Source organism: Mustela lutreola, chromosome 3 (assembly GCF_030435805.1).
Source record: "Mustela lutreola isolate mMusLut2 chromosome 3, mMusLut2.pri, whole genome shotgun sequence".
NCBI classification, from domain to species: domain Eukaryota; kingdom Metazoa; phylum Chordata; class Mammalia; order Carnivora; family Mustelidae; genus Mustela; species Mustela lutreola.
This window is the reverse complement of record NC_081292.1, coordinates 196056029-196069302: the sequence shown is the minus strand read 5'-3', so window position 1 is coordinate 196069302 and position 13274 is coordinate 196056029. Positions and strand designations below refer to the sequence as shown.

General features: G+C 39.5%; 1 protein-coding gene across 2 annotated transcripts in view; it reads left to right on the top strand.

The window, feature by feature from the left end:
• Positions 1–12735, top strand: part of CD28 (CD28 molecule) — a 31013-nt gene extending 18278 nt beyond the window's left edge. For both annotated transcript variants that reach the window (XM_059168308.1, XM_059168307.1), the window contains exons 2-4: positions 2208–2564; positions 2803–2927; positions 8563–12735. In XM_059168308.1, coding sequence (XP_059024291.1) covers positions 2208–2564; positions 2803–2927; positions 8563–8691 — 611 coding nt within the window. In that variant the 3' untranslated portion in view covers positions 8692–12735. The remainder of the gene's footprint in view (positions 1–2207; positions 2565–2802; positions 2928–8562) is intronic.
• The last annotated feature ends 539 nt before the right edge of the window (positions 12736–13274 follow it).

Sequence of the window (13274 nt, the reverse complement as noted above, 5' to 3'; positions counted from 1 at the left end):
ATCCATTAATGTTCATAGCAGCGTTATTCATAATAGCAAAAAAGTGAAAGCAAATGATGAATGGAAGAACAAAACTTGGTATATATATACACAAGAGGATATTATTTGGTCATGAAAATGAATGAATTCCTGATACATTTTGCAACAGAGATGAACCTTGCAAACATGATGCTAAGTGAAAGAAGCCAGACCAAAAAGGCCATATAGTGTATGAGCCCATTTATATGAAATGCCCAGAATAAGCAAATCCATAGAGACAGAAAATAGTTCAGTGGTTATCAGGGGCTAGAGGGAAGGAGGAATGAGGAGTGGTTGTTAACGGGTATGGGGATTTCTGTTTGGGGGGAATAAAAATACAATATTCTGGAATCAGATAGTGGCCATCCATTTGCAATTTGTGAATAAAATAATAATAATTAAAAAAAAAAACAAGTGCCAGAGGGAAGGGAGGTGGGGGGATGGGCAAAATGAGTGAAAGGGAGCAGAAGATACGACTTCCACTGTGGAATGAGTAAGACTTGGGAATGAACGGTACGGCATAGGGAACACAGTCAGTGGTATTGTAAATACTGATGTGTGGTGATAGATGGTAGCTATGCAGTGGTGAGGGTAGCGTAACTATAGAGTTGTTGATTCTCTGTGTGGTATCCCTGAAACCAATGTGACGTTGTGTGTCAACTACACTCGAATAAAACAAAATAAAACCCAACCACTGAATTGTATATTTTTAAAAGGTGAACTTTAAAAAAAGAGAGTGGCTTTATGGTGCATGAATTATATCTCAGTAAGTTGTGTGAAAAAAATGAGAAGAAACAATACAAATCCCTTCTTGTGTCCAGCATAGACTAATTAAATCAGAAGTTTTGGGAATGGGAACTGGATAGAAGGGTTTTTTTTTTTTTTTGAAGTTTTTGATGTACAGCCAGAATTGAGAACAATCCAGGTGATGGAAAGCTGCTAGTAATTTAGTTCTATGCATCTTCCTTTCTCCTAAAGCAAAAACAAAACACCTGAGCACTTGAATGCAAATCCAGGGCAAATTGTAGGTTTTATTTTAATAGATTTTTATTTTATTTGGGTCTTCAGTGTGGGTGCGTGGGGTGTGGCTTCAAAAAAACCTTTTTTTAAAGAATGCGAATACATAGACAATTATTAGCATGACCCAAAATAACAGCAATTTTTTTGGAATTAAATTTTGAATCAGAGATGCAAAGCCATTCATTATTTTTGAGAAATTCATTGTTTAAGAATGACGGAAAATTTAGAGAAATTTGCAAAGTTGATTCTTAGTGGTTAAGAAGGGTGGTTCTAAGTGGTCTGTTTCTCAGGTGGTTGTAGTTGGGTTTTTAGTCGCAGCTTTGCTCACCAACTATTCAGCGATTTTAGAGAGGCAATGGGCATACAGTGGGAGACAAGATGGAATACATGTGTTCTCTTCCTCATGTAGGCTTATAATACCTAGCTTCAGGTTCTTTGCTTTAAAAGTGAAAAGATTGAACTAGATGCTCTCCAGATTCTTTGGTCATTCACTGGAATAGCATTGAAGCAGAAAAATGGAGCAGAGGGGGAGCTCTTGTACACCCCTTCCATCTCCTGTGATTTAAGAGAACAAATACGGCAAGTTCTTGAGCAGGCTCCTCTCAGAATTTGGAAGGTAAGTTAAGCTTTTGGGGTTGTGTCTTCTCTTACTTTTTATCCTACTTCTCTTACTTTTATCCGACTCTTGGAATGGCCAATAAACAAAGTCCAAATGTTTCAAAACATTTTAGTTCACAAAAGCCTGTATCACAACTTAAAGCCAAATCTATTTTTGTATCCATGTCAGGTGTTCCAAAGCCATTTCCAAGGATCCCACTCAATCAGGAAGATAAACAATTAAGCATGATTAACATCATTGGAATCTTAGTACAGATTCAAAAATTCCAAATGCGTAGCTGTGGTGCTCAGTGCCAACAGAAGGCCACATTCTGCCCTCCAAGTGAAAACACACTGCATTGTCCCAGTCAAAGGAAGATGCAGATAATATCAAAATGCAAACTTTTAAACTCTCACTATAATTTTCTCCCAAAGAACTCCTGCAACTTCATCTGCCAAGAGAAAGCCTTTGCTGGCGATTCGTTTATTTTGTTAATTATTATGTCTTGATTTCAGGGGGGAAAAAAAGTCCTCATGCTCTTATTCTAAGCAAATGATTTTTCCTTCTTCAGAAAACAAGATTTTGGTGAAGCAGTTGCCCATGCTTGTGGTGTACAACAATGAGGTCAACCTGAGCTGCAAGTATACCCACAACCTCTTCTCAAAGGAGTTCCGGGCATCCCTTTATAAGGGAGTAGACAGTGCTGTGGAAGTCTGTGTTGTGAATGGGAATTACTCCCATCAGCCTCAGTTCTATTCAAGCACAGGATTCGACTGTGATGGGAAATTGGGCAATGAAACAGTGACATTCTACCTTCGGAAGTTGTTTGTTAACCAAACAGATATTTACTTCTGCAAAATCGAGGTCATGTATCCACCTCCTTACATAGACAATGAGAAGAGCAATGGGACCATTATCCACGTGAAAGGTAACACATAACTCTACCAGGGCACTGCTCTAAAGTAAGAGTTTTCAGTGGCAGTCTTGCAAACTAGGTCATGATCAATGGTGGGGTTGGATAAGTCCCAGAGAGGAAGTCTACACATTATAAGCTGGTGATATTTTTTATATTTTGATCCCTTTCCCATTCTTCTATAAAGTTCAGAAGGAAGGAAATGTACTCAAGTGCCACTCCCATGTTTAACCCATTCTGTTCTATTTTTCAGAGAGACATCTTTGTCCAGTGCAGCTGTCTCCTCAATCTTCTAAGCCATTTTGGGCACTGGTGGTGGTGTGTGGAGTCCTAGTTTTCTATAGCTTTCTAGTAACAGTGGCTCTTTGTGCTTGCTGGGTAAGAGAAGCAACACTATTTTGTGTAACTTTTCCATGCATGTGTAATCTGAACACATTCAAGAAATTTGCCCATGTAGTTCATTTTCTGTTTAATACATGATTGTTAGTATTATTGCTGTTATTTCTCTTCTCTTTTAACCTGTTTAGCTTTATTTGAGATGAAAATCTAATGTGAATTCTATTTTCCAGAAGGTAGTAATTAGGTGGCCATGCAAAAAAAAAGAAGCTGAAAAGTGGGGATCGAGTCTTAGGGCCAGTTACTTTTCTTTTTCCCATTTTGCAATATCATGATGATATATAAATTAGTTTTCATATACATATATGTATAAAAATCTAACAACTTGGGAATCAAGGCACTGAAACCAATGCACAATTTTTGTTCAGGGTCCAAAATTGTGAGAAATTTGGTTACTGAAATTATGCATTCAAACCTAGCAAAGAAACTAGGTCTGTTTATCTGAGTCATATTTTTATCTCCTCTGAAGCAGTTGAATTTCGTGAGGCCAAGTATGGTTGCTGTCATTATGAAACCATAATGGGAGTTAGACTTTTCTGAGTTCTCAGCACTGAATTAGAGTTTACCAATTTGTGCAAATGTTCATGTAATGAGCTTGGTGTATCTTTCTTTACCTCCTTCAAAGTCGAAGGTTTGAACACATCTTGATGGCCATAACCAATGTTAAGATGGGACTCCCTTACCGATGGTCTTTCCCTTACTCAGAAACCTCCCTTTCTCATGTACATGGTGTGGGGCAGAATGTCTCCTGCACTGGTTTCACGTTGTCTTTGAGTTTTTTCCTATGTTAGATGCATGTGTGAGTCATTTCTTCAATAAGAAATGTATGCTCCTCAAGAATAAAGGACCATTTCTCTTGATATACACCATCCTTGTGGTATTAAGCATTTTTAATGCTTAATGAGTGCTTATCAGATTTATGCATTAATAACCTTCCTAAAGGCCAAACTAAGGACTTAAATGAACATATCTTTAACGGATATTCTACACATTTAACTAACCCATAGTTGGGTCAGTGACTTCTGGAACCCACACCTGGTGAAACCATTCTATTTACTAAAGATTTGGTGCTGGGTAGGGGGTAGGGCAGGGGATGGACAGAGGTGAGGGGGCAGCCTTGGGTTCACAATCATGTAAATGACGGATCTAGCCTGAGATTTTTTTTTTTTTAAGATTTATTTATTTGAGAGAGAAAGAGCATGAGTGTGAGAGTTAGGGGGAGGGGCAGAGGGCAGGAATCCTCAAGCAGACTCCCTGCTGAGCACCAGATATGGGGTTTGGTCTCATGACCCATGAGATTATGACCTGAATTGAAACCAAGAGTCCAATGCTTAACAGACTGAGACACCCAGGTGTCCTACCTGAGATCCCTTTATTTTTAATTATTTATTTATTAAATTATTATTATTGTTTTTATCATGTTAGGCACCATACTGTATGTCATTAGTTTTTGATGTAGTGTTCCAAGATTCATTGTTTACACATAACACCCAGTGCTCCATGCAATATATGTACTCTTTAACACCCATCACTGGGCCAACTCACCCTCCCCCAACCTCCCTACCCTCTAAAATCCTCAGTTTGTTCCTCAGAGTCCATAATCTCTCATGGTTTGTCTTCTCCTCTGATTTTCCCCCTTCTTTTTTCCCTTTTTTTCTCCTAATGTCCTCCATGCTATTCCTTTTAAACTCTGTTGGCTTATTTCCAAAGTCTGCCTCTCGATCAATCCCCACATGCTGCTAACATTTTGGAAAACTCTAGGGGCAGAGATGGACATTGGTTAGGCTGCCCGTTTGCCTAATCTGTCTCTTCTGCAGAGTAGGAAAAAAAGTGGCTGTTGATTCCTAGAAACCCCTTATACTAGATAGCAACTTGATATTTACCCGTCTTGTTTCCTCCAAGTTGCCCAACCCTGAGAGCCTTTTATGTACAGAAATATTGCTTAAATTCTTTCTCTGATGTCAGTTCTGTCCCTCATCTTTCTTGATCTTGGGGTCTTCATACAAATTACGTTCCCACTTTGAACCTCTATGGTGTTTGCCAATGATTTTAGAGGTTAGCATCTTAGTCCTTATTATTATTATTATTATTTTAGTCCTTATTTTTATCTCTTGGGAATTTCAACTTCTTAATCTAAAATATAGGTGAAGTGGCTTTATGGGTACACTTCCAGGACAGGTACTTCCTTTGTTATTGTTGACCTAGGTCAGTGTCATACCAGCTTCCCAGGAAATAGTTTTGAGACTTACTTTAACTTTCGGTGGCCAGAAGGGTACTGCTCACCATTTAAAACTTATTGTAAACACACATTAGAATATCAGTTACTATAATCAGGCACGAATTGGCTCAGTGACTGGAATCACCCAGAGGAACAAAAGTCTTGTCATTTTCAGTCAATTTAAATAGTTCACTTTCAACTTGGAAACATCATAGATGCTACAGGTTTTTCTTTGGTAGCACTACTTGCTTTGTCTTGATAAAATTTAACTTTGGTCTTACTCTGTTTCGTAAATTCCCTGTGAATTAGGAAGAGCCAGTGCTTGGCATGATCTTATCTTCTGCAGCCTCTTATAGTCGATTAGGTTGTCCAATAAGAACCCTTTATTTGCCTAGGTCTTTGTACTATCTGACCAAAAGAATGTGAAATAAATATATATCTTTATTTTATAAGATAACATCACATCCCCCCCCCCCCCACCCCAAGCTCATCTTTTCTTGCTGCTGTTACTGTTTAAGCAATCAGCACCTTGTTGATCCCAAGAGATTAGCCGTTTCCTGGGTCCTATTCTGGGAGCCTATTTTTGACTGATCTGCTCTATGCCTTGGTGCGAGGTGCTGTTCTCCGGAACTTCCTGAGGGCTTGTGATGTGCTACCGTAGGCAGTTGTAGGCTGAGCGGGTTTCTGGGAGCAGCTGCACATTCTATCCCAGCTCTTGACTTGTTGCTTACATTTGAATAAATAAAGTGCTCCCCTCTACCAGCCTGCTGCGGAACAGCACCTGCGACTGTCACTCATTCCTCCACTCACCCAGCTGAGCTGGAAAACCTATTCTCTTTCTTAGTCTAAAGGAACCTTTTTGAAAACACGGTCTTCTCCATGATCAGTCACAATGTAGAAAATGTGGACAGTGTGTGGATAGGTGGTATCTTCCTTTAAACCAAGCGTGCCCTTGAAGACTGTGTCTTTAAGTGAATTGTGTCTTGCTGCTGCTTCCAGGAAACAGGTGGGTAAGGGTGGGGGTGGTGTGAGGGCAAGGGAGGAATGGTCCTGAGATCACACATCTTTAGTGGACTTAATAGCATGGTGAAGACCTTATGAGGTCTTCTCTACCAGCTATAGTTGTATTTGAGTGTTTGGAGGCAAAGACTGCTATTTGGTGTTCTGGCAAGGGAAGTCAGAGCAGGAGTAAGTACTAAAGTGCTTTCCAGGGTATCGGCAGCGGCCTTCCACATGTATTCAGAGGCAGAGGTTTCCTTGCCCTTATCCTGCTCTGCCATAACCCTGTGCTCGAGAGAACGCTGGTTCTTATTTATGGCAAGGATGTAAAGCCACGATGTTTGAAGAGCAACTTCCCTCACCCACTTTGTTTCCATGGCTACCTCTCTTGAATGAATCTCCCAATTATGTCTGTTGAACACTATCCTCTTCTTCATTTCAGCTGGATAACCCATCCATCATTTATATCCTAAATGATCAAAGCTGAATTTGTAACCTTCTCTTACAAACATACTTCTCCTTTTGTCCTGCCTTATATCCATGGATGGAACAGCCTCCTTCCAGGCTACCAGGCTCAAATCACTGGTCATTTTTGAGGATGAGCAAAAAGGAAAGGTCAAGCAATCCGACAGTATTCATTCTAAATTTGGTCCCATGTTTTGTATCACTTGCTTCCTTTTCATCCCATTCCTTTTCATGATCAGATTCCTTAGATTGGGATTTCTCAGTCTTGGTGCTATTGACATTTTGGGCTGGGTAATGCTTTGGTGTCAGGGGCTTCCCTGTGCAACATAGTGTGTTTAGTTGCATTTCTGGCCTCTACCCACTAGATGCCATAGAATTCTTCCCAGTGGTGACAACCCCAAATACCTTCAGACATTGTCAAATGTCCCCTGGGACAAGGGATAGGGGACTGGAACTGTCAAGGATGAGGCTTAGGAAGTGTTGGGCAATTGTATATGTAGAAGTGTCACTCACTGAGATAGAAACACTGGGAGAAGACCAGACTTTAGGGGAGGATCTCAGTTTCCTTTTGGACATGTTTTGTTTGAAGTGTCTTTGAGGTCCCATCCAGAGATATAAATTTGGGTGAGTAGGTGGTAATTGAAGTTGCAAATGGGGTTGAGTTTGCCTAGAGAGAGAGGATGGAGTAAGTAAAGGAGGTGGTCTGTGAGGAGCTTGAACACTGAATGGCTACTTAGAGAAGGATGAGCTTGCAAAAGAGGCATGGAAGGAGTAGCCAGATAGGTAAGATGAAAACCATCATGGTGCCGTCTTAGGGAAGGCAAAGTGGAAGAGCATCTCAAAAAGGCAAGAGTCATCATTAGTAGAGAATGCTACCAAGAAGTCAAAAGATGAGGCCTGAGAAAGATGAAGACATGTTAGTTGGATTTAGTAATGTGAAGGCTGGGGTTTTCCAGCTTGCTCCTGCTCATTTGACAAGCCTCAGGGAGGAGCATGGAAATAAGACCAGGGCAGAAGTCACTTGCTCACTTACTTGTTCAAGTGTTCATGTCATTCATGTTCCATGTATCTATGCATCAGGCCTAGGTGCCTAGAAATAGACAATTTTTTTTTTCATAATAGGGAATTCTAAATTTGGAAACCCAGGTAGCTATTTTTAGAAATTTTTATGGGTCTTTTAACAAACATGTAAAATTTGCCATCACATTGGTTCAGAAAAGATGCTCTTAACCTCCAGTAAAAACTACGCTAAGATTCATAGTGCATGTAACTCTTGCTCTGGGTTTAGTATTGCCCCTACTTCCCTCACCCCGAAAGAAATTCATCTAGAAGAAGGTGAATCTGAGGAGCAGATTAATAAGTGACACCATTATTTTTATGGAAATGTACATACATACAAGAGAGTAGGAATGTAACTTGTTGTCTTGAACTATACCTCTCCACTAATTTGGACTCCAGGGCTATGAATTTATGATTATTTCAGACTCTGGAGGGGTGAAGGTTCTCTCGGATTAATGATGCAAAAACAGCTTGTTAAGCAAATGACAGATGTAAGAAGATTGCAGTGGAGATGCTTAACCTTTTCAAAGGAGGAAGGGCCTTCAAGAGTATTTACACATAAACGGTGGATATATTAATTAGATGTGCTTTTGGAATTTAGATCAAATAACTGCATTGAGGGTAACATGGGTATATTCAACCCAAATACCTTCTTTGATTCAGATTTTGCATGTTAATTTAGAAGAGTCCAAAGAAGTTAAGTTTGATGAGGCACTATCCTGTCCAAGGCACTCAATGAATACAGGTGTGTTCAGCTTCATTTGTCAGTCCATATTCTGAGTAGTTGCCTGCCCCCGCCCAGTCTTAGAGTTACTCCCACTACATCTCGTTCTGTTCCCTGGCACCCCTTCACAGAGACACTTCTCTTTTCTGCAGATGAAGAGTAGGAGGAGCAGGATCCTTCAGAGTGACTACATGAACATGACCCCCCGGAGACCGGGGCCCACCCGAAGGCACTACCAACCCTATGCACCAGCGCGTGACTTTGCAGCATACCGTTCCTGACATGGACGCCTATCCAGATGCAAGCCGGCTGGCAGCTCTTCACCTGCTCAACACAATTGCTCTGGATAGGAAAAACCTGCCTCGTCTTCAGCCGGCCACGGGCTCCTTCTACAGGCTCTTCTTAAGCCACTGATGCCAATTTTTCTTGAATGACTAGACCAAATAATATTATTTTGAGACTCCGAAATGAAGTTAAAGAATATTATTGTGGCAGGCTCTATCTTGTAGTGCCATGACCCAAATGCCAACTTAACACATATTTATTGATTTAAGAGGTTATAGTAGAAAACAAACAAACAAATCCATGGATTCTGTCAACCTTGAAATCTGCTTTCCATTTCACTCCTTTCTCACTCATCTGAACATTGTGGTCAAGTGAAATGTGATATGGAAGGACGTTTTAGATGGAGAAGAAAGGATAGAAAAACATTCTTTTTGGTTAAATGGGGGTTTATAGTGGGGATAGTTTAGAGTGGGGGAGAAGGGACGGAGACTTACACATTTCAAAAACCATTAAAACACTCTCTCTCATTCCTGAAATGAACCACTTAGTTCCTATTAATACTGTTTTAGTTTAGAAAGATATAGACATTATTTTTTTAATTTTAAATTTTTTTTTATTAACATGTAATGTATTATTAGTCCCAGGGGTACAGGTCTGTGAATCGCCAGGTTTACATACTTCACAGCACTTATCATAGAACATACCCTCCCCAATGTCCATGACCCCACCACCCTCTCCCTACACCCCTCCCTCCAGCAGCCCTCAGTTTGTTTTGTGACATTAAGAGTCTCTTTTGGTTTGTATAGATGTTATTTTTTTGATGAACTCTGGTCATATTTAGTCATCTTGACCAATGGAATTCATTCGAAGCAATTTGAGGCAAACAGTCTTGCTCTCCTTTACTCCCTGTGATGGGAATGCAATGTAGTATTCACAATATGATTTGAAAAGCATAAAATAGTCTTCCCCCTTACCGAGGAAGAATGTGTCAGGAAATGAAGCCACTTGATGTCAAAATCATTTGAATACTCTGAAGAAGGGTTACTCCTTCAGAAGATCATTCCTGTCAAATCATATAGGGGGCTTTTCTGTTCCCTATATTTCAGGTTTGCCTGGTTGGTCTTTTTGTCATCTGTGTGGAAGTCTGAAGTGGGAGACTGAAAGGACATCCAGAGCAGTGATGGTACTCTGAAAAGGGGCTGTTGGTATTCATGAGGGGATGGGGGATAAGTCCTAAGAAACTTCTTCTGGAGGAGGAGAATAGAAGGGAATCATGTGACTCTTGCCAATGTACTGAGGGGAGTGACCAATATCTGGTGGAAGATTTCCAGAAGACAGAAGGAGACAATGCGAGAGTTCCTTTACAGTGACTTTATATGATTTAGGGCTCAGAACTCCATAACTCTGTGGGTTCAGCTGTGTGTTTACCCTGGAGTTCCACTGACATGGAAAATTATTTTGGGGTGTATCTTTTAAGAGAACATCAAAATTCTCAAGATACCCTGCAAAGCTGGACCCTGTAAGACCTGATCTTGTCATGACAATGGATATTTTTCTGCTTCTGGTTGGCGTCAACTGGTGTATGCCTGGGGACCTTGAAGAACAGCTTTACTGCTGCCTTTACAATTTGTTTTGTGCTTTGATTTACTCAGCTGTTAGAGGAGTCTAGGTTTTGGAAGCAGGTAAAATAGATCTGGTCCAAGTCCCATTTCTAGTTGGCCTTAAGCAAGTCACTGACTTTCTAAGACTCTACTCTTCAACTATAAAATGGAGGTAATGATCATAATTGTTTGTCCCTATACTATAATCACCATCAGGGCATGGCCCAAGTTAGTCTTTTTTTTTCTGCTTGTCCCTGGCACTAGTGCCATATCTGACAAATAATGTTAGCTATTATTATTATTGTCATATTAATAATGTATAAAGATTAAACTGGGGGGGGGTACCTGGGTGACTCAGTGGGTTAAGCATCTGCCTTCAACTCAGGTCATGATCTCAGGGTCCTGGAATTAAGTCCTGCATCAGGCTCCCTCCTCAATGGGGAGTGTGGTTCTCCCTCTGTGTTCTTTCTCTCTCTCTTTCAAGTTAAAAAAAAAAAAAAAAAAAAAAAAAAAAAAAAAAAAAGATATCCTGGCCCACACTGCAAGAAAGGAGAGAATATTTTAACAGATTTAAACCCACTATCTGGGGATAAGGTGCTATAAAATCCGAGAGCCTCTTGATTTCCACCATTTTCCTGTTTTGGAATGAAATGTGCAGTGTTCTGTCTCCCATTTTTATGTATAAAAAGAGGTCTTCTTTAATTTTTTTGTGATGTGGAAAGGAGAATCCTATGATTACAGCAGAAAATATTGTACTTTGGTTGGCTTTGAAATGGGCATCCATTCCATGAAAATAATTAATCCAGAGAAGGTCAAACTCACTAGAACTGGAGTGACAAAGAACTCTTGAATTTATACTGGCACACGTTCTGCATTGCTAGCCTCTTGGCACACAGAGTTCTTTAATCTAATGTACTGAATTGGATTTGAAAATGATAGAGCTAGAGAATTTTATAAAGAGCAATGGCAAAAAATAAATTTAAAAAATGGAAAGATCTGATCTTTGGTTAAAAAAAATGGTTTTTATTTTCTGATGGGAAAAATAGGTTTACCAAAGATGAATCACACTTTAGTTTTCTCTTACTCACTCTGAACAGAACCAAAGTAGAAATGTTAATAGGGAAGTCCATTTTCACTATTAGTATGAGCCAAGAAATGGTTTAAAAACAGTGGTTGGAGCAATGCTTTTACAGTTTCCGATATGATAATTATGAAGAAAACAATGTCATTTGCTGCTATTATTGTAAGAGTCTGATAATTACTAGTATTTCTATAATTTTTGATTGTGAGCTCACTTATTTTGGGCTGAGCAGGCCAAGTTAAAGAGACCAAGTGTACATTATATTCTGTGTATTCAGTGGTAAAATTACTGAACTACCATGTGCCTGTTTTTAATTTGAGCTTTAGTATCTGTCTTTCAGAGCAGGTATGTTTAACTTTTGGTCATGAATCTGGAGAAAGCTTGCTACTTAAAAATAGTGTGGGATAAATCTTTTTTTTTTTTTAAATAAATCTCCAGTTCAACTTTTTAAAAATATACCAAACTTTCACATATTAGTTCTATTTCAAGCAAGGTACGCTCCTGGTTTGTTTACTTGCCTTCAGTCACAATCTCTAATCAAACCAATGGTTTATATCTCTGGGATGTGTGCATTCTGTGTGACATGAATGCTCTGTGAGAGAGATCAGACTTGACCCCATTGGTCCCTTGGATTCACCAAGTGAACCACTAGTTCTCATGGCAAATTTAATGGGGATGTTGATGGTTAAGTGGATGTTAGATCCCTTATTCCAGCTTTTTGCACTGCTGGATAAGAGCCACGGCCTACCCAGGGACTGATCCCAGTGTTAAATTCAAGTACATGCTGGAGGTTGGAGATGGTGGCAGTGATGGACTCAGAACCAGGGTCATCACTGCCATAGACTGGTTATTAACCCAAGTCAAGGACCATAGCAATGACTTTCTCAAGTCCTGGATTGAGTGACTTCTTGAAATTTGAGGCTTAGGAAATCTCTGTTATAGATATATACATACTTTCTGACATATTCCTCCTCAAACATCACAGGCATGTTCTCACCTCAGGACTTTTGCACATGCTGTTTCCTATATCTGGAATGTCTGTCTCCAGATATCCACCTGGTTTTCTCCCTCATTTCCTTCAGGCCCTTGCTCAAATGTCGCTATCCACCATAGTTAACAACCTCCCTACCCCACCCCACCGAACCCTATATGCTTTCCTGACTTGCCTTTTTTCATAGCATCTCACCCTCTCTTACACGAGATTTTTTACTTATTTATTTGTTTATTGTTTATTTCCCCAAACTAGAGTGTAACCTCCATGAGAGATGGAACTTTGTCTGCTTTGTTGATTGCCATATCCCCAATGCCTAGAATAGTACCTGGAATGAAATAAATATTTATTGAATGAATGACTTTAATATACCTTATGGATTAATGGTCAGTTTAAATGTACCAATCACATTCAGAGAAGGAGAAAGACAGTTCTGTTTTCTACTTTTCTATTAATAAGGACCAAAATCCATTTTGTCAGTGAAACAGGAGGTAATACATATATATATTTACTGCTGAAATTGGTGAAAGAAAACCTGAAGGATGGAAGTTCATTCACATTTTATAAATTTTTGTGCAGTGAGGAAAACTAATAATGTTAGAAAGAAACATCTTGAAAAGTCATGCTAAATAAGCCCAGTCAAGAGAAGTTTGATTCTCCATTGAAGTTTCCACATCTATTCTTAATGGACTCTTGACTATGTTTTAAATATTACTTTAGACTAAGACTTCTAAAAACGTTGCCTAGTTTAAATCCCATTTTACTATTGAATTACTACTCATTTCTCTCCCTCTTTATTCCCCCCCCCCAACAAATTCTATAAATCCCTTGCCTGGCTATGATTCAAAAAGAGCTCAAAGATGAGAATGCTGGGGACAGACAATTTCAGCTGCTTTACCTGTTATG